The following is a 26,528-nucleotide window of genomic DNA, read 5'->3' as shown; positions in this document are numbered from 1 at the left end:
GTTTCCTAACCCGTTAGCTAATGTTAGCTAAAGTAAGAGTCTTTGGGTGGAATTCTATTGACCTTAGAAGTTTGACGAATATTTAACATATATTTGTCCAACCAAAAGAAGGAACCATTAATAAGGATGGTACCAAGGTTAGTTGAATCCCATTTTGATTATAAATTATTGTAGTGATGGGGACAGAAAGAAGGGAAAGATGATTTAGAGTCCATAGTAGATGAGTGAAGTTGAAAACATTTGAAGTTTTTTTTTTTTCAAAACTCTAGACATTTTATTTCCACTCTACTGCAACACTGGGCAATAGAAGAAGGGAATTAACTGAAGGAAAGATGAGAGCATTTTGTGCGTTATTTTGGATGCTGTCTGTTGATTCTTTCGGGATTTTAAAGGGTAAGCAATAATCCACCTTAACTTCATTTTTTTTTTGTCTGTGAATTGTCTAGACCCAGGGTAAAACCCCTTGTCGGCTATTAAGTCAGTGCCCAAAAAACTGGACAAACGTCTTGATTGAAATATATGGTAAAATTCTAGTTGAGTGACTTCTTGCCATCTCAGAAATGGGTTAGTTTAGGAAATGAAACTTTCAGGGATGGGTCTACAGGCTAACATATATCCTGGGAAAGTATTTTAAAGTTCTTACCTCTACTCCTTCTCCCTCTAGAGGGCTCTGAAATCTGCCTACATGACAGGTCTATAACCTATTGAAATTTCGACAAAACTACATTTTCCCTTAATTTTCAGGTACCAGTTCCTTTTTCTTTGCCTTTAGTTCTTGAAATACAATTCCTTTTATTTGAGTAGAATTCTGGGCCATATCAATGTTTTTTTTCAAAATTTAGGAAATGTATTTGCACATCTTCAAAACCTTATAAATTGGGATTGAGCAAAGTTGTGAAGCTGAAAACAATTTTGTTTTACTTCATTCAAGCAGAAGATCTATTTTGCAAGGTTTCCTGTTATTTGAGTAGAATTCTGAACCAGATCAATAATTTCTTTTTCAAAAGCTAGGAAATGTATTTGTATATCTTTTAAACCTTATAAGTTGGGATTGAGCAAAGTTCTGAAGCTGAAAATAATTTTGTTGTACTTCACTCAAGCAGAAGATCTATTTTGCAAGGTTTCACTTTTATAACAGATATTTTTAAAGATCATCAAAGATCAGAATCCTCTAGAGGAGGAGGGAGTAGAGGTAGGTACTTCAAAATACCTTCCCATGACATACTTTTACCTTTAGACCCATCCCTGAAAGTTTCATTTTCCTAACATAACCCCTTTCCAAGATAGCCAAAAGTTGCTAAAGTAGAATTTTACCCAATAAGCTTCTGATTTAAAAAATTGCATGCAAAAATTTTGATTGTTCAGATTGACAGATAGTTAGGATTTGCTGGCTAGCCTAAACACTTAGAAAAAATGGTGGTAAAATTCTAGTTAATTGACTTCTTGCTATCTCGGAAAGGGTTTAGGTTAGGAAAATGAAACTTTCAGGGATGGGTCTACAGGCTAAAGTATGTCCTGGGAAGGTATTTTAAAGTACCCATCACCACTCCTTCTCCCTCTAGAGGGCCCTGAAATTTGCCTACATGACAGGTCTATACCTATTGAAATTTTGACAAAACAACATTTTGCCTTAATTTTCAGATACTATTTGCTTATTCTCTGCCTTTAGTTCTGAAAATGCAATTCCTCTTATTTGAGTAGAATTTTGAGCCATATCAATGTTTTATTCCAAATTTAGGAAATGTATTTGCATATCTTTAAAACCTTATAAAATGGAATTGAGCAAAGTTATGAAACTGAAAACAATTTTGTTTTCTTCAATTAAGCAGAAGATCTATTTTGGCAAGGTTTCACTTTTATAACACATATTTATAAAGGTCATCAAAGGTCAGGGCCTTCAAGAAGGAGAAGGAGTGGAGGTAGTTGCTTCAAAATACCTTCCTGGGACATACTTTAGTCTGTAGATTCATCCCCGAAAGTTTCATTTTCCTAACCTAAACCCTTTCTGAGATAGCAAGAAGTCAATTAACTATAATTTTACCAAAATGGTTTGTCAATATCCAAATTGAGATGAAAATGAGCTACCTGGTAAAATTCTAGTTGAGCTACTTTTCACTATCTTAGAAAGAGTCTAGGAAAATGAAACCCAGTAATCAATTCAGGCCAAAAATATAAGCTACTCTTGGAAGGTAATGCCAAGCTTCCATGTTAATTCTCTTCTGATTTCAAAGTCTTTGAAATTTGCCTACTTGACAGGTTTATATATCTATTGAGATTTTGATAAAATATTTTACATTAATTTCCAGTTATTAGTTGCTTTTCTCTGGTTTTAGGCTAGATCTGAAAATACAATTCCTGCTATTTAGACTGGTTAGAATTTTAAGCCAGGTTTTTTCTGAGTTTAGGAAAATGTATTTTCAGATCTTTGAAACCTCACAAATTGGGAGAGGGCAAAGTTATGAAGCTGAAAACAGTTTTCTTTTACTTCAATTAAGCAAAAAGATCTGTTTTTACTTTCATAACACAAAGACTTTTAAAGGTCATCAAATGTACTTCCAAATACCTTCATGGGACACACAACTCTTAATGAATAAATTACATTAAAAAAGTGACATTATTCTTATAATAAATAAAATAAATTAGGTATAACTTGAATAGAGTAAAATGTATTTTCATTTCAGTGCTGTAATAACTAGAAAAGAGAATATTTGTAATATAATTTGCTTTCAGTGAAGTCCCCATGATGCAGTAGGTTTTAGATTTCTGAAGTTGAGAAAAGAGGCAGTAGCAAATTTCCTACTTGTGGTGAAACTAAATTTGGGTAATTGTTTAGTTTTGTCACAAGCTGTGTAAACTGGAAACTATGCTGCAAAGAAGCATAGTTTTTATATTATAGTACTTAAAAATGCTAATTGTAGAAGTGCATCCATTTCTGGTTGACCCTCCTCCTCCATGGGACAAACTAAAAATGCATAAAGTGGGCAGGGTTTGAAGCTGGGGGAAAAGTTGGGGTTGTACAATATGAATGAAATTATATTTTAAATAGTAATTGCAGTTATCACTGGTAATTTCTGCATAGTAGGAAGTTGAAAGATAATTAAAAAGTTTACACATCCATTAATGTGAATATCCAAAGTCATTCAGTTTCACTTTCAAGTTTTAACTAGTCAGCTATTTGAGCAAAACAAACATCTGATTTTGCTTATAGTAAAATTAAGTATAGAGATAAGCAAATTAGTCCATGACCCTGCAGGCAGTAGGGCAAGGTCTCTATTCTGATTGGTTGAATTGTTAGTTGATGTTTATGACCTACTTTTTGCAAATTTGTTAAGCCTTGATTGGTATCTCCATGGTGTTTTTATCATTGTGACCCTATTTTTGCCAGAAATTGCAGGTGGTCAAGGGAAGAATCTGTGGTGTTAAAAGTTTTAAGGCAGGATATTTTTTTTTTTTTTTGAATTACTGCATATAGCTAGATTCTGATGATTGTATATTGTTTTTATGTCATTATTCATTCATATTGTCCCCAACATTTTCGTTTGCTTCAAAACCCTGCCCACTTTATGCATCTTTTGTATTGTTGCAGGGGGATTTAAAAAAAAATGGAATGCTTCTCTAATGGCAAAGAAACAATATGCAATCATCAGAATCCTGCTATATGCAGTAATATGCATTTTAGACAGCTTGTGATGAAACTAAACAATTACCTAATTTTTTAATGAACAGTCTTTGGAAGACATAAGGTTAAACTAAATAGTTTATATATAATGATATGAACTGCTGAAAAGCCCATCAGTTCAAAATATGATTTCACTGTAATTTCATCTTTTATTTTTAGTGTTGTAATAAGTACATAATAAATGTTTGTAATGAAGTATCATTTTCAGTAAAGTACTAATGACAGAGTAGGTTTTAGAGTTTTACTGTTAGGGAAGGAGGCAGTAAAACTTGAATAGAGTAATATGAATTTTCATTTCAATGCTGTAATAACTGGAAAAGAAAATATTTGTATATATATATATATATATATATATATATATATATATATATATATATATATATATATATATATATATATATATATATATATATATATATATATATATATATATATATATATATATATAATGATGTTAGGTGCTGAAAAGCCCATCAGTTCAAAATTTTATTTTACTGTAATCTCATCTTTTATTTTCAGCATTGTAATTAGTACTTAAGAAAATCTTTGTAATAAAGCATCATTTTTAGTAAAGTGCCAGTGACACAGTAGGTTTCAGACTTTTACAGTTTGGGAAGGAGGCAGTTCCCATACTCCTCTTTGAAGGGATTTTTGTTTGTTTCTATCTTGATTTGCATATTTAATTAAAGCTCTGTTTGTTTTAAGGTTTATTTATTCATTTATATTAGTACATGTTGTATGTTTGTTTGCTATAATTGTCTATTTAGTTTCTGTTTATTTTGGGTTTCCTTTATGCTACAATAGTAAAATATTTGTGTTCATTTTAAGCTTGATTTGCATATACCATTTAAGCTGTACTCATTTTAAGGTTTATTTATTGGTTTATATTAGCACAACAAAAGAATAAAAACAAAAACAGAAGAATAGAATAACCAGTATTGGGAAGTACTTCAAGTACTACTTAGGTACAAAATCAAGGTACTTGAGTTTTACTTAAGTACATTCTTCCTGGAGTACTTAATGCTTAAGTAAAATAAATAGGTATCTAACAGTCTCAAGTACCAATAAATTCTGAAGTACTTTCAAGTAATCTCCCAAGTACATTCTGCTTCAATGGAATGACTTTTTTTTATAGAAACGGATTTTTTGAAAAAGGACATTTCAGGACTCAAAAGTAGTAGGATTTCAGGATTGGGCAAAATGCAAATTGAAAATAAAAACATGACATCTTTGCCAGTCATTCTACAAGGAACGTTTTTTATTGTTCATGGTACCATAGATCACAATGGGTCTTTGAAAGCTGTGTGCAAGAACTATCATAATAAGGTGTTAGTTTGACAGATATGTTGTTCAAAATATATTCCATCTTTTGGTTTAAGGAATCAAATAAGTAATGATTGTAATAGTGATTATTTTAGGAGAGTCTATATGTTGCATAACAAGAAACAGAACATATTTTGTTTTACCTGAGTAGATATTTTCAGGTTGGCATAAGTAGCTTCTTCTCAACAAAAGTAAAACAATTTTGCTTACTATATGCTGTTCACCCTGTTCTCTACTTGAAGTTTTCTGCCTTAAATACCAGGTCGAGAAAAGAAGTGGTTGCATCAGGATCTCAAGCTTAAAGTAGCTCTGGATCAAAAGCTGAGGTGGAGCCAGCTGCAAAAGAAGACCAGGAAAAGGGGAACAAACATCAAGTTAACTTGGCTCCCATTTCAAAGAAACTGATAGCTGATTTTCTTTGAGAAAAGAAGCACCAAGGTTTTGACTGAAAAGGCAATTGAACTGATTCTGGAATACATTGTTGAAGAACTGCAGCCATTGTATACAGTGGAAAGACCAATTTGCAAATGACTGATTACAGGACTGGGTTCAATCATCACTGTTATTTGTAGAAAGACTTTTACAATTTGGAAGACAAATTAAAAAATCTGAAAAAAAGCCTGAGAGAAATACTAAGCGGCTCGGACTATATCTGTCTGATTGCAGATGTCTGGTCAGCCATAAACCAGAGCTTTCTAAGAGTGACTGTACATGTGCTTGATCAGGCTAACCATTGGATTTCCATGACCTTGGCTGTACACCAGTTCAAAGGATTGCAAACATATGACAATATTGCAGAGAAGTTTTCAGAAATCTTGAAAGAGTATGGCATTGAAAACGATTTGACTATTGTAAGGGAGATTATCACAGACAATGCATCAAACTGTGTGAAGGCTTTCAGGGAATTTGAAAAAAAGAGGAGCAGGAAGAAGAAGAAATCAATGAAAGTGAAATTGAGTCTGCTGATTTGTACACACTACTGGATGAAAGACAGTGCTTGCTGGGCAAGAGAGCCAAAGTTCAGGGAACCAGTCAATCCAGTGATTACGTTGATGATGCACACTTCTATTTGCTGCAGCATTTTTGGGCACCAGTCATACCCTCAACTAGATAGCTTTGACTGATTCCAAAGATGTATGGACTGACCCAGCTTACAAGAGAGTCTTTTATCCCTTTTCTGGCAAATGCTCTAGTCTGTGGAATTCTCTCAACCTCAGCACTAAAAAGAGTGATCATCTTGCAGAAGTTTACAAGAAAAGTTGATCTGTCCAGTGACAGCATGGTGGAATTCAGAGTATGATGCACTACAATGGATAGTTGAATGTCACAGTGCAGGAAAATTAAGTGCCATTTGTGATGCACTGCAGAAGCAAAGGGTTAAGGCAAACGAAATTGAGTTAATGGAGGAGTATTTGACTGCGTTGGAGCCACTAGCAATTACTCTATGCATGCTTTAAGCCGAGGAAAAATGTTTCTTTGTTAGCATTTACTCAACAATTAAAAGCCTTCAGAAAAAAACTGATGAAGCCCAAGCAGTCTGTGAAGTACACTGCTCCAGTGGTTAGTGCACTACTAGATGGTGTTGAGCAGGGGTTTAGCTTTCTGGGGGCTCTGTCCAAAGCTGCAAAGACTAATTCCTTGTAACATGCAGCATGCCCATGTTCAAGAACAAAATATCCCCCAACAGCTGGAAGAATGTTGGTTGAGGAGGCTAAAAGAATAATAATAATAATAATCTTTATTCTTTCCCTTTATCACAATGCAATAACATGGGTGTCATCAAACAAAAAAAAGAGAAAAACGTAAAAAGAAGCAACAAGAACAAGTGATCCTGATGAAGACAAGTCCAGCCACTTGTCAGGGTATAGTTTTTATGAATACTCAGAAGATGAGAGCAATTCATTGCAGTCTAATTCTGCAGTTAACAAACTGAAAATAGAGGATTTGCAGGTTCTAGGAGACCAATGGAGGGGCTTTTGTGTTCTCAAGGATTACCCTCATATGCAGCAAATTTTTTGAAGGTACAACTGTGTATTGCTATCTTCAGCTCCTGTTGCAAAACTTTTTTCAACTGGAGGATCCGTTTTGTCTCCACAAAGGAATTTGCTAGGAGACCTTAGGTTTAAGTGCTTAGGTCACAAACAGAGGGACCTTTGTATTCTTAAGGATTACCCTCCATGTGCAGTAAGTTTTTTGAAAGTACATCTGTGTATTGCCATCTTCAGCTCCTGTTGAAAGACTTTTTTTTCAACTGGAAGATCCATTTTTTCTTCATGAAGGAATTTGCTAGGAGACCTCAGTTCTAAAAGCAGAATTTGATTGCCAGCATCTCTATCAGAAGACAAATCATTAACCTTGAGCAAGGGAGGCTATACTTCTTTCAGTGTTTCCTGACCTAGAACAGTGCAGTTTGGACTCAATGAAACAAGAACAAAATACCCATTGAAGAATTCGTAGAACTACCTAGAATCCATAACTAGTTACTTTGGTAGGCTGTTGGATGACTTGCGTCAAGTGGGTGTATTTGGCACTGTTACTGTTTAAAACTAACTAACGTTCACATAAGCGGAGCTCTACTGTCTTTTGTGGTGTTTATTTTTTTTGTTTAAACTGCAAAATGCCTTTATTTTATGAATTTATTTTATTTCCAATAGAGGACTAGATATGACTGAGCTAGAAATGGATTCTCCAATTGCCTACGCACACATAGACCTGGTCTGATATGGCTGACATGACATTTTTCCCAACTTGAACTGTGTATCTTTTAAATTTAAAGAGCAAATGACCATGATCTTGCTCTTCGAATTAAATTATTTTCTACACAGATTTTAAAAGCAGTCATTTTGAAATTTTCCCTTAGAGTGAAGGCACCCCCATGCAGACTTTTTTGATATTCTTATTGTGTGTTTGCACACATTACACTTTTGAACCTGCAAGCACACTTTTGGATGTGAAGTCGCACACTGTCTTGGATTTTAAAAATAACTTATTTGGGGCTGGTGCTTCAATAGCTCTGGGTAAATTATCAGTTTTAACTTTAAAAAATAATAAATCTGTTTATCCCTTATAAAATCGAACTTGTCCCTCTCTTGGCCATAAGCTTACATCACCCCCCCAGCTCGCACACATTGTAAAAAAAATTCTTACATGAGTTTCTTCGAAATTTCTAATGTAGCACTGCCAGAGGATATGTTTTTATTTTATACTACGTTACTTTTTTACTATATAAAAGTACTATATTGGAGTCTATGATCGTGAACAAAGTGAGATACGGATCTTTAATGATTTGAGCACATTCTTTTGTGTTGGTTACAGCATCACACTGACTCTTGTTCCACACACTCTCGCACATATTACCAAACCCTGAGTTTAAAACAAGTTTAAAGATATACTAACTTCCGTTTTTGCCTCAGATCGTTTAATGACAAAGGTGTCAATAAAGGTCTTCACGTATGGATTTTGATCCAACTGGAGGGCTCTATAAATCTTTTTGACCTTGAAACCGTTAGCCAGCATCCACCACAAAAGAACGTGTTTACAGCAATATTCTGCTTTGAGTGAAGACTAGCAATAAGCTTGAAGATCAACAATAAGGTGTTCAGTGCATACCCCCACTCTCCACCAAAGATAAATTATAGGATTGTATAATCCTAAAATTATAGGATTAACAATAAATATATTAATGGCTATAATACAAATTATAGCCATTTGTAATTCCAGCACGGTAAAGAGAAGTGAGACATTGTCAATGGATAAAGGGAGTTCATATCCAAGAAAACCACAGTCGGATTTTCATTTTTTCATTGCTGATTTTAAGAATTAAATCCATCGCCAGATGAACAGTTCAAGAATAATACGCCAAATTCAACTCAAATTCCTTGTCAATTTTATCCGTGTTTTTACAGACAATATCCTACAACGTTAATACATCACTTGCCAGGTACATTTTACAATAATAATCTATATTTTGCACCCTCATTTAGCCCAAAGGTTTTTAGCCAATTCATAATTGGCAGTGGTGCATTGATGATCGTGAAGTGAATCATTACACGTTTCGATGGGCGGCAATTTCTCCTCGCGTAGCCTCGAGGTGGAGTTGTAGTACTCATACGGGTGTATGCCCTTACACCTGGATGAATCGTACATTTCATCATCTGGAAAGTGCTGGAAAGTTCATTTGGGGAATAAACTATAGGAATCTGAAAAACGGGTTTTACTCCAGTTCTTATATTATTTTCATGTGTTTTCCATTTGAATTATAAGAGGATCAACTTCTCATATGATTTGGGTATGATATTATAAGAAAAAGACCCATCTACCCATGCGCCGTTTACAACTTCTCCTTTCTGCAAACATGCCAACACTGGTAATATGAATTTCAAATCATAGTTACAATTATGCATATAAACCGGTAGAAAGTATTGTTTTTTAACACTTACATTGTCTCTTACACTACATTAACATAATCCTGATTGTTACTCCTTCCCGATAAAATTGGTTTACTTATCCTTAAGGGATCATGGTTGCGGCCTCACATGCCCCCACCACCCTCAACAAATTTTTCCCCATATATCCAGCACATATCTTTATTTTAGTTGCAAACTCATGTTCTGATGATAGAGACATTAGAGACTTTACATTGTGCAGCCGAGACATTGGCTTGTTAGTAGTTTCAATAAGTGCAACCGTAGCTGCACCTACAGATTCTTCCTCACATGTCTCAAATACCTCTACCAATTTTATGCTATTACTCAAGTTTCTTTGCCCCGTGAGCATAATAGGCTGCAATTGCTTCATGTTCCGGTTCGAATTTGATGGATCGTACACGTACATTAGTTTTTGCTCGATGTCTAATGCCACCTTGTCGCTCTGCAGGAGTAAATTTCGAAAATTCTTAAACCGCAAGCCGGTATTGTCGCCTGAAACCGTCTCCACGGACTCTTACCCATGACGCTTACAGTGGTTCAAGTGATGTTTTAATTTTAATTCTGTTTGGAAAGCAGATAGACACATTGGACAATAGTAGCGCGGAGTTTGATTCTTCCCTTGCCTTAAAACCCGACTAATATTGGTAATTGAAAAGAAATATCAGATTGCATCAGGCTCACTGACAGGCTCATAAAGAAGCCATACCCAGTATTTCACCGATTCAATAGACGGAGCCCTTAAAGAATATAAAACCCCCTTTAATCTGTAAGTTCCCGTCTTCAAACTCTGTATCGTATGGAAACACTGAAACCCCAATATTTAAATGCTTGTTGGCCCTCTCAAAAATGTCCATTCCCTTGAGTGTTACAGGCCATTGTCCCTTGAAACAGTTCAAATCGAATTTAGGAAATTCTGCCCCCACCCACCCCCATTAGCTGCCTAATTGTCCAAATGTCTCTTACTAGCGACATCTCTCGAGGTTTTATACTCTGCAATAAGGACTGCGTGGCCTACTTGAAGCACTCTAAGCCCATATCGAAACGAAAGCGTTACACACCTCTACAGCCCTTTAAATATGCATTATACACTACTTTCACTCTTCCCGCCTCTTAAAAAAATAACTTTTTTAACTTTTTGACATTAAGATCTAAATTTTCTATAAACAAAACAACTGACCCACTCCCATTCTCATAATGATTTTCTATCCTTTAGAAACTACTACCCATCCAATCCGAAAAATGCCCTCCAAATTATGTAAATCTGGGTGAAGTGTCCGCATCTCCGTTTGTAGGTTTGCTGGCATAGGGGTATGCTACGTCCACTGGATTCGCATGGGTACTACCACTTGTAAGAATATTGAAGACGTTTCAAACTCAGCTCTAAAAACATAAATTTTGCGCAAAGTGGAGTTTGTTAGATAAAAATCGGGCAATAATAGGGGTGAGCTGGCATCATTTTGTTCTCGTTTCCACATATCACTGAAGGACGATTACTTTCTTGACCTCCCTTTCTGGTGGCTGTTTAGCCCATTCATAGTCCTTATTGATGCCGAGATCCCGAATAAACTTATCTAAATAGAACATAGGGGAGTTAATCTATTTGGGCTCACCTCCAAGCTATAAAACCCCTCACATTCACTATTCTCACTGGATTTATATAAATTGCCCCGAAATCCTGCTAGTAATGCCTGTTTGTGAACCTAGAAAAATAATAAGAGCTTATTAGCTATTGAAACACTTTTGATTTCATCCTGTGAAAGAATTTATATTATGCTCCAAAAAGAATGCATTATACTTAAGAGTGACCCTTCATATGTATTGAGACCACACCACACTACAAGTTAAGAATTTAATGACCAGAAATTATCCCATAAACTGACCTTTCATATTCCGAAGTAGTCTTCCAAGCTCCCAATAATCTCTGCAAGATTTCTGAATTTCTTCCTCGCTTATGCGTGTACATGAAAAAAACTGGCACTTGCTGGTAATTTTATTCCACTAACGTTTTCCTACTGTTTTTTTGTTAGTATTCTGTGACGAGTATTCTTCCCCTGCAGCCCTCTTCTTTCTTCTTTTAAGGTCTAGCTTCTTTTGAAGTGGAAGAGACCACCACCACCTCAACCACTTGTTCTTCAGTGTCCAAAGCTAAGTAAGAGCTAACTTGGCTTGAAAATGCATTTTCTGTTACTAGTACTGCAGTGGGTATGCTTGTACTTTCCGCGATAGTCTCTGCTTCTGTCTCATTTCTCACTAATACAGAAGGAGCATCCTGGTCTCTGGAAGATTCTTCTATCGTTTCTTCTTGACTAGAATCATAGCTTTCAGGGTCAGGCCTGACCTCAGGACGCCCATTGTCATCACCATCACTGCTACCTGACAGGTCTTCATCTGATATGTCATCGAGTTGGTCCAAAATGTTATTGGTTTATAACACTCGGCGAACCATGGAAAACCCTGGAATGGCAATTTTAGGTCAATTTAAAGAAACGTCGGAAATTTACTACTTCGTTTCCACTCACTTAATATAAATTAAGGGGGAGTCTCAATTTTTCGAAAACTGGGTTGACTTATGTGCATAATGAACTGGTTGGGATACGGGCACTTCTTCCTTTGTGCTTTGATCTGAGTACACACACAAGCCAACCCAGTTTTCTGAATATCGACTCAGACTACTGGCAGGAGCTCCCCTTTACTGTAGTAGACCTTTTTAAGCAACAGATAAAGTTTCAGTTTGGACCAATAAGCAAGCAAGGGTGAATTCGAAGATATTTTTGCTCACAGCCAATAGAGGTTTTGCAAGGCTAACTAACACACATCCTGAAAGATTTGTAGGTGCTCCTGATCTTGCATTGGCGCATTTTTTCTGGATAAAATGCAAAACAATTGGACGAAACTAAGGTTACCAGTCAGGTATTATCTGGTGTTACCCAACCTTTTCTTGTAGGAAACCGAATTTGCATTGTTAGGTTATTCCAGAGAAAACAAAAACTATATCACCTTTTACCGTGGATTTGTATCTACTAGCCCAGAATTTATTGAAAAAACTCATTTTCAAGTATAATAGTTTGGACTCCAAAGGAAAGATCAGAACTTACTAAAAGACGTAACTGACACGATCTGATAAAGACTGATCCATCTAAAGGTCGCAACTACCACTTCCGACCTTTTGGTGGGACAAAGTTTTCACATACGTCTTTTCAACGCTCCTAGTTGGGACCTTTCACTTTCGTATTTACTTACTCTGGCCACAGAATATGAAAAAGGAAAAACAACAAAAAGGAGGCTGCTGCCATCTTGTTCTGAAGAAAATGTAAGTTACGACCTTTAGGTGGTACAACGTCGTTATGTTCCTTAAGAAGGCCTGAGAATGTCAATCATTTTGACAAAAGCTTCCGTCGATCAATTTATTTAAGCATGATTAAGCCCTCTAGGAACCTGTTTGACGCTTGAGTCAAGCGTTGACGGGGATTGACAGAAATTTTGAATGACTCAAGCGGTTGACGAGGGCGATTGACCGTCTAGACTAGTTTTGTTCAATTATTGCAACAGTCACGCGCCAGAAACCATGGAAGACACATGGGAAGTAAGCGAAAACGTGGAGAGCAATTTTATCTGTTTATTAATAGTTATACCGGGATCACCCTGAGTTATGGAAGGGTAAAAGTAGAGACTATTATAACCGAAATAAGAAAAGTGCGGCATTTGACAGGACATTGCAGGCAGTAAAGACAGTGAAACCAGATTATACAGTTTCTGAACTAGAGAAGAAATTTAATTTTTTAAGGACAAATTATAACCGCGAGTACAATGAATCGAGTAGAAAAAGAAGTCCAGAGCTTCAGCAGATGACAACCGATACTAAATTGGAAATTAGCTTTGGTCAAGATTGAAGGGTCGATTGAAGGTTGATAAAAGCACACGTCAATCGATTGATTGAAGACTTTGATTAAAATGATTGACTGTCCTGGCCTCCTTTATTGATAGTTGCTTTATAATGGCTAATGAAGTCAACAGAAAAAGTCAGTCAACTTTTTTATATAACTCAGGTTATCTAACTTCATGAAGGGCTACATAGCCCAAAAAACGCCCTAATAGAATAGCTATTTTTAATAGGAGCAAAAAAACTAGATTTAAGTTTATTAGCTAAAAATGGAATTTACAACAGTAGTGATTAGTGAATACCAAAAGAAGGGATGTTGAATCCTATATCCACAATTTAGCCAGTAGATAAATTTCCCAAAGTATGTTTTCTTTAATTTTAGCTTGGATCTGCTTTTTCTTGACTAGATTCTGAAACCTGGATAAACTTTCTTTGATTTCTTTCGTCTAACTGACTTAAGGAGCAAATATAGTTCTGTTAAATATTCTCTTATCCTTGTTGTTGAAATGCTGTAACCTGTCAACGTTTTAGTATAATTGATTATTTCCATAAAGCTTTTTTTTTATCTCTTGTGAGGATAATTCGTTGCTGGTGCCTCTAGGCCTGCAAAGTTGAGGAAACTCTGTATGCAAAACCTTGGTATGGTAGGTCTAGTAGATAAGCAGTGAGATGTTTATTTATTGCTATACCATAACTATTTAAAATATTACTTGCAGGTGTTTTTGGCAATGATTCAAATAAACATTTGGAATTAGGCAAACTCTACATGGCCCAAGGACAGTTACAGGATGCTTTGACTCATTTTCATGCTGCTCTAGGTATGTAGTCAACGCTCTTGGATGGGAACTCTGCATTTCTGCCATATTCCAAATCAATTTTGTTTGACAGCTTTTCTCTTCCTTGTTAGTATTTGAGTACCATTTGCTGTTTTTTTAAACAACAGGCATACACGAGCAAAAACTGTCGTAATTTTTGTCGGTATCAAAATAGTGACTCTTGGAAACATTGTTGGCAAATATTAACTGTAAGGGTAAAACTTTGGTTTCATCAAGACTGACTAGAGACAACCTATACTAGATAAGCTAATGCAGTCTGTTAATAATTATTTTTTATTTTAAAGTATGCATTGAAATTACAATTTGTAGTATCATTTTAAATCAAAATTATCTTAGTTTAACTGTCAGATTTTTGGAGAAGTGAAATTGTATCAAGGCTAACAAAAGGAAGTAAGCAATTTATCTGGAACAAAGCATAGTTCAAACAAACACAAAGTAGAAACAATTGGGAAAATCTTTTCAAGACAGTGGAAATCAAATCTGTGGATATTTCGGCCCTATGTCCAAGGGCCGTCGTCAGCACAATACGAGAAAGAGAAAAGAAGAATATATATATATATATATATATATATATATATATATATATATATATATATATATATATATATATATATATATATGTTAAGAGTAAACTGGGAGTTTCAGAGCAGCAACTCATCAGTGTTGGGTCTGAATCTTGCATTACTGAAGATCTTTTTTAGTCTTTAGGTTCTACTTATTGCTGGATGGATTGACATCTAAAAATGAAGTGATTCCTGTGTAGAATTGCAGAATGTGAAGAATGGATGATCTAGTTTATTACAATTAATCGTCCCTTTTCTTTAGGATCAGAAATTTAATCTTAATTACATAGTAAACAACATATCCTTTTTTAAAGAAAATATAGGAGAAGTGACTGTTTTATTTCTTTAAGAACTTTTCTTCTAAGTACATGTCTGAGCGCTGGGATTTTACTCTGAGTTCAGTTGGATTATTTAAGAAATTATGGACCAATTATTCTGTTGCCAAAATATTTTTTATTCCTAGATGGTTTAGGATATGCAGAAATTCAAGGTCAGTGAGTGAGTTTACTTTGGGGAATAACCAGGTGTGATTAGGGGCAAGTAATGAGCCTGAAGGCACATTTGAAGTCTCAGAGCATGTCTATGTTCTGGATGCAGGCGGATTAGTATTTTTAGCCTTGAGGGCCCTTTTTTCTGCAGCGAGGTTGGAAATATGGTGGGCCGTCTATGCTTGTACATTATGCATAGACAACATTGCTGCTGTTCATTTGCGCCAACAGAAACGCCATCTATAATCCCAAATTTTTGTTCTCTTTATCTCCAACAAAATCTTGTTGTTGGTTTAATTTCTAAAATGAATTGCAAAGCAGAGAAAACTAAGAGCCTTTGTATTGCGAAGGTTTGATCAGCAAACGATTTTCTGATATCTGATAGTATAATGGGAGGCAAGTTGACAGTGGAGGAGCTTCCCAGGATTTTTCAGGAGCCAAAAATAAAACAGAGTGAAAAGTAAAGGACAGCAAGAGTAAGGGAGACTTAGAAGAGCAAGAATTTAAAAGGACTTATAAGGTGATAGATGAAATAAAGAAAGAATATAAAGTGTCCATTTTAAGGAACATCGTACAAGAGGAAATGAAGCAGTGGATGGAACTTAGTCTTGGCTATGCAGTAACCAAAATGTTTGATGTAAAGTAGTGTGTGTTTGGAGAGTGCAATAATTATAACGTGACAGAAGCTTTGAGAATGATGAGATGAAAAGTGCCAGGGTCCTTTCACGGTCCTGTGTCAACTCTAAATTCTTGGTTCAACCTGCCTAAGATCATAGGTAGGCGTGCCTTGTTTACCTCTCATTTCAGGCAATCTAATGGCCCTATGTCAGTTTCAAATTCTTAGTCAACCTGCCTGAGACTCTAGGCGGGCGTGCCTTGCTGAAAGATAACAAACAAGTATTGGTCCAATAAGAGAGGCATACTTACTCTCGCCGTTTAGTTCTATCACTATGTTAGCTCCATGACTATCTACCTTAGTTCTTCTGCCCTAGGAATGACACATGGACAGATAATAGATAGACTTATCTATTAACAAATGAGCTAGCATCATTTTAATACATTCCTAAAAAGGGGGTTAATGCCAAATTTTCTCATTCAATTGGACTATCTGTCTTGGTTTTTTCTACAATTAGCCATGGCTTGATGCCCAAAACTATTCGATTTTTATTCAAAAGCAAAATGGCTTGACCCTAATTAATAGACACCAAGGTCTTGGTGTCTGTGGCCATTAAAGAATGGAGTGGTTTTTTGGCAGCATTAAGAGATTGGATCGTGCTCTGTAGAGGGGGGGCTCTCTGAGGAAACGAGAGCATGCAAAGCTTGTGATGAATCTTGAGTTGTATGCGCTGCGAGTGAAAAATAGCCATATTGAGACTAGAGTGGCTCTGTTATTGCGTCTACAAGAATAATTGAGGAGCATCAGTAAGTAAATAATAGCAATGAGTATGTTTTAATGTGGATTGGGTGCAGGGAAATTAGGATTCTGGGGAAGAAACTGCTCAAAGTAAGCATGAGAAGGGGGATAAAGAAATCCAGGCAGCAAATGGGGAAGGGGATTGGAGGACAGCCAGCCCCCCTCTCGCTTCCTTTTATCGACCCCGCCCCCTAACCCCAAAGACGTCCGCTTGAAATTTTTAGATTGTCATTTTTCAAAATAGTTAAAAGGTACTATATTTGTGCCTGTGGGGATAGCAGAACCCATACAGTCCTGTGGGACTATGGCTGTAAATTATTCAGACTGTCCATTGTTTACATGTAAGTTTCATTATTGGGAAATGGGTGCATGTTTGATCCTGGTTGTCCAAAATGAATAATGATGTTAAAGGGATGTCCTTTTTAGGAATGTAGGGGGATTTTAATGAAATCGAAACACACTATCGCCTAAATATAACAACTTGAAGCTTTCAGGCTTTGTATAGGGGGATGCTGAATTAAGTAAAACAAACTATGAGCATCCATGATATGAAAAGGGAGTATCTAGAACATCATAGGAACTACTGAAAGTATTAAATTAGACCGTAAAGGGATTCTTAAAGTGGTGATAAACACAATAGAAAGACAGTGTGCATCCCGGTTGCCAAAAGGGCTATCCTTAATGTCTCAGCAATGGTTACGGGTCCTAGGTTGTGACTTTCAGAGAATATTGAAGTAATTCAAGTCATTCCATGCATCCAGCTATTAAAAGGGCGGATTTGCATCATCTTAGAAATTGCTAAGAGTGTTAAGTTCGTATTATTAAGGAATTGTGAGGGGGGCTCTGAAGTAAGTCGAATGAGAAACTATGAATCGAGTATGTCATCTATTTGGTAGATGTCACTTGCGCCGTCCGGCTAGCAAAACATCTTACCATAGTTTAGCTTTATATTTGTGCGTGGAAGTTGGTTCCTCATGGTGAGAATGATATTGACTTATGCAGTTTTTTTCGCTCTATTTTTGAGTACCAGAATCACTCCTGTTGAAGCCGTCGCTGTGCCAAAAAATGACTTAATAAAGTTGCGTTTCCATTCTACCTTTTTGGTCCCATCTATCTTGACTACGCTAACTGCATTGCACTTACTGCGAGAAGTCACAGGTGGCGTATCGTCCACCAATGGAAACAATCCGACAGGAAAGAACCGGGGATGCTGGGCAGGGAAAAATGAAAGGAGAAGGCGTACGGGTTGTGCTATTTCGGTGCTAGTGACAAGCCGTGACTATTGTTCTTCGCCAAAACAAGTGTTTTTGCGAAACCTGGTGAAAATCAAGATATCCAGATCACCTAAAATACCGAGTCTGAAGAGATTTGACGAAACCCCCTGTGCCCCATCCAGGATAGCCCGCCTGTTCTTAAGCCCGAACGTCCTTTAGCTAAACGTAAGTTGCCAAATATACTTGTGTGTAACGCTAGATCTTTGAACAACAAAACTGATGCACTTGAAGTTATTGCCAGGCAGAACAACGCCTCAATAATAATAATAAGCGAATGTTGGGACACTTCTGACGAATCGGCGCGCATCAAAGGTTACTCAAGCTACTTTAATACACGTCGCGATCGGGGCTTGAATCGTCGAGGAGGAGGCGTTGGACTTTATGTTCGTAGTGACCTACCCTCAAGGCTGCTAAGTGAGCCTATTGACTCTGACCACGAAATATTATGGACCGAATGCAAACCTGCACGTTTATCAAAAAGATTTTCATGTTTAATTGTTGCTTCGGTCTATTATCCTGAAAGCGCTAAAAACAGGAAAGATGGGTCGAGCTTACATGCGGAGCCCCACAAGGTACTAAGCTCGCTAGTCTACTGTTTTTGGCAGTGATAAATTTCATCCTTTCCGGCTACAAAGAAAGATTTAAGCATGTAGACGACTTGTCAGTCCTACTGAAGTACATTGTTGAGGAGTCTGAGGCTGTCCCCCAATTCTGTAACGAAATAATCAACAACTTTAAAGATGAATGTACTGCGAACAGCCTCCAAATCAGCGAAGGAAAGACTAAAATCCTTCGCTTTAATCCCCTGAAGAGAGACTTTGTGTGTCCTCCTCCTCCTTATCCTAGTGAATCTTCGGCAGTAGTGCTTGGTGTCAAGTTTAGTATCGACTGCTCTTTCAGCCTTCATGTCGATACAATTATCAAAAAGGCAAATAGTGCGATGCGGAAACTTATACTAATGCGTCGACAAGTCAATAACACTATTTACCTAAGTGACCAGCTTGAGTCAATACAAAAAAGAGCAGTCAAAGTAATATTGTGCGATGCTTTTACCGAATATAAGTTATCATTATCCACTTTACAAATTCCCTCGCTTCAAGAGCTTCGTCTCAGTTTGATCCTTGAATTTGGCCAATATCTTCTCAGAAGTGATAAATACAGATCGATACTACCACCAGTTTTAGTGAAACATCGAAGTACTAGGTTGAAGAAAATTGACAGATTAGCAGCACCTCCTTCAAGCACAAATCGTTTTTCCAACTCATTCATCCCTTTCTTTGTATCAAAGTATAACAATTGTTGATTTTATCCTATTTGTCTTCTAATTTTTTGTCGTTTGAATTAATCCTTTTTTTGTAAGCACAAGCGCCATTTAGTTTTATGACTACGAGAGATTGTGCAAATAAAACCAATTCTATTCGATTCTATGTTGACAGGGCGTATCTGCCATATCTCACAAATTGCTAAGGGCATTAATTTTAAAATTTCAGGCAATTTTAAAGCTGAATTGAAGAAAGTATGTGCATTCATGTGGCCGAAAGAGTGTATCTAATTTTCATTGAAAGGCTAACTTTATTACATTGTTAGTTTTAGGGAATGTTGATGTAAATTAATAGACATTATAGGCACGCAAGCTGTTACATGGGTGTATCTGTGCCTCATGAATGGCTGAGTATATTAAGTTGGAACTTTCAGAGAATGTTGAATTGAACTCAATAAAAAAACTTAGAGTATCTAGTTTGGAATACTAGCATAATTGTAGTTGAGGGGAACGTTCAATTTATTTGAAAACACTATTTATCCACGTTGTCAAGGAGTGTATCTAAAATATTTCCAGAACGGCTGGAGGTATTGAATTGAAGCTTATGAGGATGTTGAGTGGGATGTTGAACTAAACAAAAGATGCCATGTGTGTTCAGGTTGTCAAACAGACGTACGGACAATATATCAAAATGGCTAAGGGCATTATGTTGGAAATTTCACTGAATTTTGAATGGGATGTTGAACTAAATAAAGACACAACGTGCACCCAGGTTGCAAAAGGGCTGATTTGCCATATCTAAAAAAACAACTATGGATATTAAGATGAAAATTTCAGGATGTATTGAGAGCGATATTGAACTAAATCAAAAGAAACTATTTTTGTTCAAGTTGAAAGATTGTATCTGCATTACCTCTGAAATGGCCAAGGGTATGCTACTAAAATTTTCAGGGAATTATGAGGGGAGTTGAGCTAAACGAAAAGAGTTGGATGTGCTTCCTGGTTGTTCAAAGGGTGTATCTGAAACATCTTAGGGACGACTGGTGATGTTAATTTTAATGTTGAAGTTTTTTTGTGGGGGGGGGGGGGGGGCTGAAGACAAAGGACGGTATGTGCATCCATGATGTCAAAAGATGTATCTAAGATATCTCAAGAACGACTTTCAAGTTTATAATTCGATGGCTAAAGGAACCTAGCTTAAATTTTGAGGGGACAGTACATGGAGGATTTGAGGACGCACTAACTTTTGACTTGGGGAGGGAGGCAAAGAGAGCTTAAAAATAAATTAAATTTTGAGACATGAATTAGTCGTCTAGATTCTATTTGCCTTATAGAAGACCCCCATTTTTTCCGATTTTCAGTCTGTGGATTTGAATAATATTCTCCCTTCCAATTCTTCCAAAACTCTATAGTAAAACTGTAGAATCTGCAAAGTTTTTTTTTTTTCGAATATATAGAAAACAAGCCAAAATCATGATTCTTAAGTAAGAAAATCGTATTGAGTCGATTGTCCTAGAAAATCTCAAGATGGCATTTTCTGCCACTTTGTGACCCCAAACTGCAGATTTGAGTACAAAACTGTTCTTGATTAGAAACTCTAATATAGCCAGTTGATTTGCACTCTTTTAAATAATATATTGAGCATCCCTGTTTCAGAGATAGTAGGGTCGTACGGTGGCGCATTCGCCCTAAAGAGTCAAGTAATCCATATATAATATTAAGTTTTAAAGCAAAGTTTTTTCCATTGAAAGTAAGAGGCAACATTAAAATTTAACGAATATAAATTATTCCTCTCTAAGTTCTTTAAAAACACTTATCATTCAAATTCAACGGTCAGTGTGTTTCAGAAGTCTTTCTGAACAATGTAGACTTTAATTGACACAAAAAAATCCGAAAAAATATCCTCCTAATATACGGAATAACTTCTCTTCGTTTTTAAGTTATAATGTTGTTCCTTACTTTCAGCTGAAATAACGTCTATTTTTAAGATTTAATTTTGGATCGTTTTTAAATAATGCCTGAAAATTTTCTCCCCCCTATGAAATTTCTCCTGGTTATAATGTTATAATGTTGTTCCTTACTTTCAGCTGAAATAACGTCTATTTTTAATATTTAATTTTGGATCGTTTTTAAATAATGCCTGAAAATTTTCTCCCTCCTATGAAATTTCTCCTGGAAAATTTCTCCCGGAAATTCTCCACGGATACTCCAAGAAAACACTCCCAATGGAGAATTTTCCCCCATGGGAAATCCCACTCCCCCCCTAAAAAAATCAGGTTTATTTCCCAATAACAAATACTATGTATAAACAATTGGCAAATTGTGTAATTTACATCCCTTTCTCTAGAGGCTGTGGAGGGTAATGTCATCACCAAAAGCATAGTTATTTGACCTTTCGGCTGTGTTGGACCAAATGGATATCTAAAAATTCTGGACATGTGTCACTGGGACACAAAAGGCTTGGGAGGGCCCTCCCTCCATAATCTTTTTAGTTACTTAAAATGGGCACTAGAAATTTTGATTTCCGTTGGAATGATCCTTTTCAGATCCTCCATCCGAACCAGATTTTCTGGTTCGATACGGTTACCCATGAGAAAAAAACAACATGGATATGATCTTTCTTTTGGCAAGCGAAATTCTGTATTTTTTAAGATATGAGCTTGAAACCTCTACAGCAGGGTTCTCTGGAATCCTATAAAGTCTTTCTAGGGTTCCATAAATAGTAATGGAAAAGTATTTATTGTGGACATAAATTTGCCTTACCTTAACGAAACTAGTAACGAATCTGGATATTCAAAAGTGCAGAGGGCTAAAGCAGAATCAAAATCAGCATTTTTACTTTTTAAAGGGTTTTCTAATTAACATTTGTCTTCATGTCGCCTTTGCCAATTGTTGATGTGTTCTGCCAACGAGAACTTTCCGCAAGAACATGGGACTGTATGCACAGCTACCAGCTTTGCACTTAACTTTTTGTGCATCGATTAATTGAATAATTTTATCGATTTGGATTTTCAACATTTAGCAATAATCGTTTGTCTTCTTTTAAGTGTTGTTGGCATCTTTGAAGGAAGTTGCTGATGAGTTTTGCGGTGTTTTACTAGGTATTTCTTAAAACTATGATTAAACCTCCATACTGGCTCATTTTACTGGCAGTCTCTTAGGGATGCTTGAATATCTTCCTTAAACAGTATGGGTTACTGATAAGAGTGGAAACTCGCGCTAGTGCCGGAAAAAAATCACCAACGCCATCTAGCATTTTGTTAAAATTATAAGGCTGGGCCTAGTATTTGTCTTTTTAACAGTAGATTAGCCTGCCCTAAACAGCCAAATACTTGCCTTTTTAGGCAGCTTTAAATGTGGGCGAGGGTAAAGAACCCAATCTGTTTAACTAGTAAGTCTACCAGTTTAAACCTAGGCCTTCTCTGTTCAGCCTGGATAGGTCAATTAAATTAATGTAAAGCTTGAACAAAACCAGTTCAGGTTATTTATTTCTTACACAGACACTTCACCTTTAAATGCTATAAATATACAGATTAAGCCAGGCCTATATCATTATCATATCAATAATCCTGCTCTGTTTAAAAAATTTTCCCTTTATAGAGATATTTTTTTATGATTTTGCCTGCCACTACGTCGCGTCTGGCGCATAGTAGTTTCTCTAATGCGGAAGATCTGACTCTTATCAATTACCCATAATCTTTGGCCTACCTAGTAATATGACCTTGGTATCTATATCTTTGGCCTACCTAGTAATATGACCTTGGTATCTATATCTTTGGCCTACCTAGTAATATGACCTTGGTATCTATACTCTGTGCTTATTCTTGATTGTGTACCTTTATTTCAGAAATAGATTCCAATAATTACCTTACGCTATTCAGAAGAGCCACTGTATTTTTGGCACTAGGAAGATCCAAGTCAGCTTTGGATGACCTGAATAAAGTAATTGAACTAAAACCTGACTTTAATTCGGTAAGTCTGTATCTGATTCTCAAAGTATATCAAATAAAACAGAAAATTTAAAACAAAGCTTCTGTATAAATTTTATATTTGAATGTCTTTTTAGATTTTTTTTTTTGCTGGATTGGATTGGGGAGTATCCTTCAAATGAATTGAATTCTGTGTAATTTTTCACCTTCAATAGGAGTGAAGTTGATGCTCTGAAATTTCAAAGCAGATCACCGTAAAAGAAAAGACTTCTTCGCACTGAGAACTAATATAAGTACATTTTCCTTCAAAATTTATCGCACGTAGTAACCATCCCATAATCTGCCCATTCCCAAGTTGAAATTTAAATTTATCTTGGCCCTTCTCCCCCTCCAGTACTCATTTAAAACCTCTAGTGGACCCGTTAAGCATTTAATTTTTGTTCCTGAGATATAGCAGGCATAGTGTTTTGATAACCTGGTTGTACATATTGTCTTTTGTTTTAGCTCTAAGCTGTCCCCCAAGTCACAAGTCAGCGTCCCCCTAACTATAACCGAGAGCTTGAATTTAACGCTCTAAGCCGTTCCCAGGATGTTGCATATACGCCATTTTGACAACTGTGCATAAAGTATAAGTCTTATAAGAGCTTATAGTGCAAACAACTCCATTCAACTCCTTTCCTGAGTAAAATTAACTCTTGGGAAACTCCAAAAGATCGGCGTATTTAATGATACGTAAGAGCTTTCTCAAAATACAGCTTATTAGGGACAAAAGATTTTGGGCTTATTTTCTGGCCTGCTAAGAGTTTCCCACATATTCAATAGATTAAAGATTATCTTGGCCCAGACAATGATCACTTACAACTTTGAGCGGACAACCAGGATCAAAATGTAACCCCTCCCCCTATTTTCTTTTGTGAAAGCTTTGTGTTATTAAAAACCAAATTCAATAATTTATGACTCTTGTCCCAGTCGCAATTTGTTGCAGTCACAGTCTCAAATAGTGACAGTAGTAGTAGTTGTAGGCTGGACAGTTTCAGCTTAATACCCTTAACTGTTCCTTTTCATTGCAGATACATCCTTTCAATTTTCTTTTCGTTTCTATTTAATTTTTTATTTGTTTTTTACACGTCCTTTTTATATTTTTATTTGAAATTTTCAACCGTTGCCCTGGGGGCCGTGGGAGTTCATGTCATAACTGTATGTATATTGTTGAATCTTTCAACTGGTTTGATCAAAATCCTAAAAACAATTTTTTGATTGGATGTCTCCATTTTTGTTGTTTTTTTGTGGTGGGGGGAGGGCCAAAAGACAGGGACGGGCTGCCCTGCAATCACTTATGACTCTTGAAAAACTGATGCCAAAGCTATTTATGAAACGCTGTACATACCCCGTTTCGAAAACCTAACAGTGCAGTTTATATTTTAATCAACATCGTTAGTTTACCATGCTTAAATTGTAAGTCCCATAGGAGCATCTAGTACAAAAATCTTATTTTTTTTTAAATTACAGACAAAATCATTTTGGCCCCTTCCCCACTAAATTAAAGTTGAAACTATCTTTACCCACAATCCCCCAATTTGAATTTCTCATGGTCCACCCTTTTCCTATCTTTTCACAAAAAGACCTTGGAAAGTTTGAGCTCCATGTCATATGTAAGATGGATCAACCTTCAGTGAGAAACCTGATGGAAATCTTGTGACATAACTGTAAAAAAGCAATGGAAAAACACCATTTAAAAAGAAAAGGTCAGAACGTCATAGTTTTTTCGCACAAACGACTTCACATTATTGCTATCTTACACATAGATGGTAATGCAGTGATGGTTGGGATGGTATTTTGATGAACTAGATCCACGGTGTCCTGTGTACTATCAACAATTTCACGGGAGCACTAACTGATAACACGATCTCACTTCACGAACAACAGTATGATAACATTGTTGATAATCAGAGCCAACAGAGAACTGTCTACAAAATTTAATAGCTGATATTTTTTTTGTAGCCTCAGAGATACAATGTTAGTGCTTTGGAGTTCGGTCAGGCTTAGCTTGCTAGGCTTTCTTAGAGAGGCCAGTGGCTTTCATAAATTTATGTTTCTAGGGTTATGCACAAAGTCATAGAAATGAGCCTTGTTTGTCCAATCGTTGCTAGGCAAAAGTTCATCTTTAATATAAAGAGTAAAATATTAAAACTAAAATGTTATAACTAAAATATTTTTAAAGCAGCCTTAGCATCATAAATTCAAGGAAGCTCAACCAGGACTCTAGGACTCAAACAGTTCAACCAGGACTGAGTCCTCGTTCAACTTCCTTGAAATAGTGCTGCTTTGAAAATATTTTAGTTTTAAAAATTTTATTTTAATGCGAGCTCTTGTATAATTTTTTTTTTATGGCACTTGGTATTAACCAATGACATCGGAAATAGCGATCGGAAATTCTGTCGGTCTGTCTGTCTGTCGGTCCCGGTTTTGCTAGTGTAGGCACTTCCAGATAACCTAGGACAATGAAATTTGGCAGGTGTATCAGGGATCAGACCAGATTGAATTAGAAATAGTCGTTTCCCCAATTTGACCATCTGGGGGGGGGGAGAGTGGGTGGACGGTTAACTTGGAAAAATTAGAAAAAACGAGGTATTTTTAACTTACGAGCGGGTGATCGGATCTTAATGAAATTTGATATTTAGAAAGAGCCCATGTCTCAGAGCTCTTATTTTAAATACCGATCGGATCTGGTGATATTGGGGGGAGTTGGATGGGGAAACCGAACACCTTGGAAAATGCTTAGAGTGGAGAGATCGGGATGAAACTTGGTGGATGAAATAAGCAAATGTCTTAGATACGTGATTGACGTAACCGGACTGGATCCGCTTTCTTTGGGGAGTTAGGGGGTACAGTGCTTTGGTGAGTTTGGTGCTTCTGGATATGCTAGAACGATGAAAATTGGTAGGTGTGACAGGGACCTGCACAAATTCACTTGAAGAAGTTGTTTTCCCCGATTCAACCTTATGGGGGCTGAAAGGAGAGGAAAAATTAGAAAAAATGATGTATTTTTAACTTACGAGTGGGTGATCGGATCTTAATGAATTTTGATATTTAGAAGGACCTTGTGTCTCATAGATCTTGTTTTAAATCCCGACCGGCATTAAGCCGCTGATTTTCCTTTTAAATCAATCTATTGATTCTTAGAATTTTGCTAGAGCTCATGCCATATGAGCTTTTGGCTCTTCCGACCTCGTCACAAGTGCCACATGAGCTCTTAGCTCTTGTTCTTCATTTGTTCTGCTGAGGATGGCCATTGGATATAGGGTCGAAATATTCATTTAAAGTTGCATTCCACTGTCTAAAATAAAACGTTTTCCTATTGTTCTACTTGTTGTTTATGCAGTACACATATTCCTGCTTATTGAAAGAAGGAGATCAGAAATAAAGCTATACCTTCCGCAGAAACTGTCGTCTG

At 36.4% G+C, this 26,528-nt stretch overlaps 1 protein-coding gene across 1 annotated transcript in view; it reads left to right on the top strand.

The window, feature by feature from the left end:
* Nucleotides 1-278: 278 nt before the first annotated feature.
* The window catches only part of LOC136033162 (dnaJ homolog subfamily C member 3-like), a 77,004-nt gene continuing 50,754 nt past the window's right edge, over nt 279-26,528 (top strand). Inside the window, exons 1-3 of the mRNA XM_065713832.1 lie at nt 279-393; nt 14,026-14,127; nt 22,993-23,117. Of these exons, the coding sequence (XP_065569904.1) occupies nt 333-393; nt 14,026-14,127; nt 22,993-23,117 (288 nt within the window). The 5' untranslated portion in view covers nt 279-332. The remainder of the gene's footprint in view (nt 394-14,025; nt 14,128-22,992; nt 23,118-26,528) is intronic.

This window comes from Artemia franciscana, chromosome 1 (assembly GCF_032884065.1).
Source record: "Artemia franciscana chromosome 1, ASM3288406v1, whole genome shotgun sequence".
Lineage (NCBI taxonomy): Eukaryota > Metazoa > Arthropoda > Branchiopoda > Anostraca > Artemiidae > Artemia > Artemia franciscana.
This window is presented reverse-complemented; position numbering and strand designations above follow the sequence as displayed.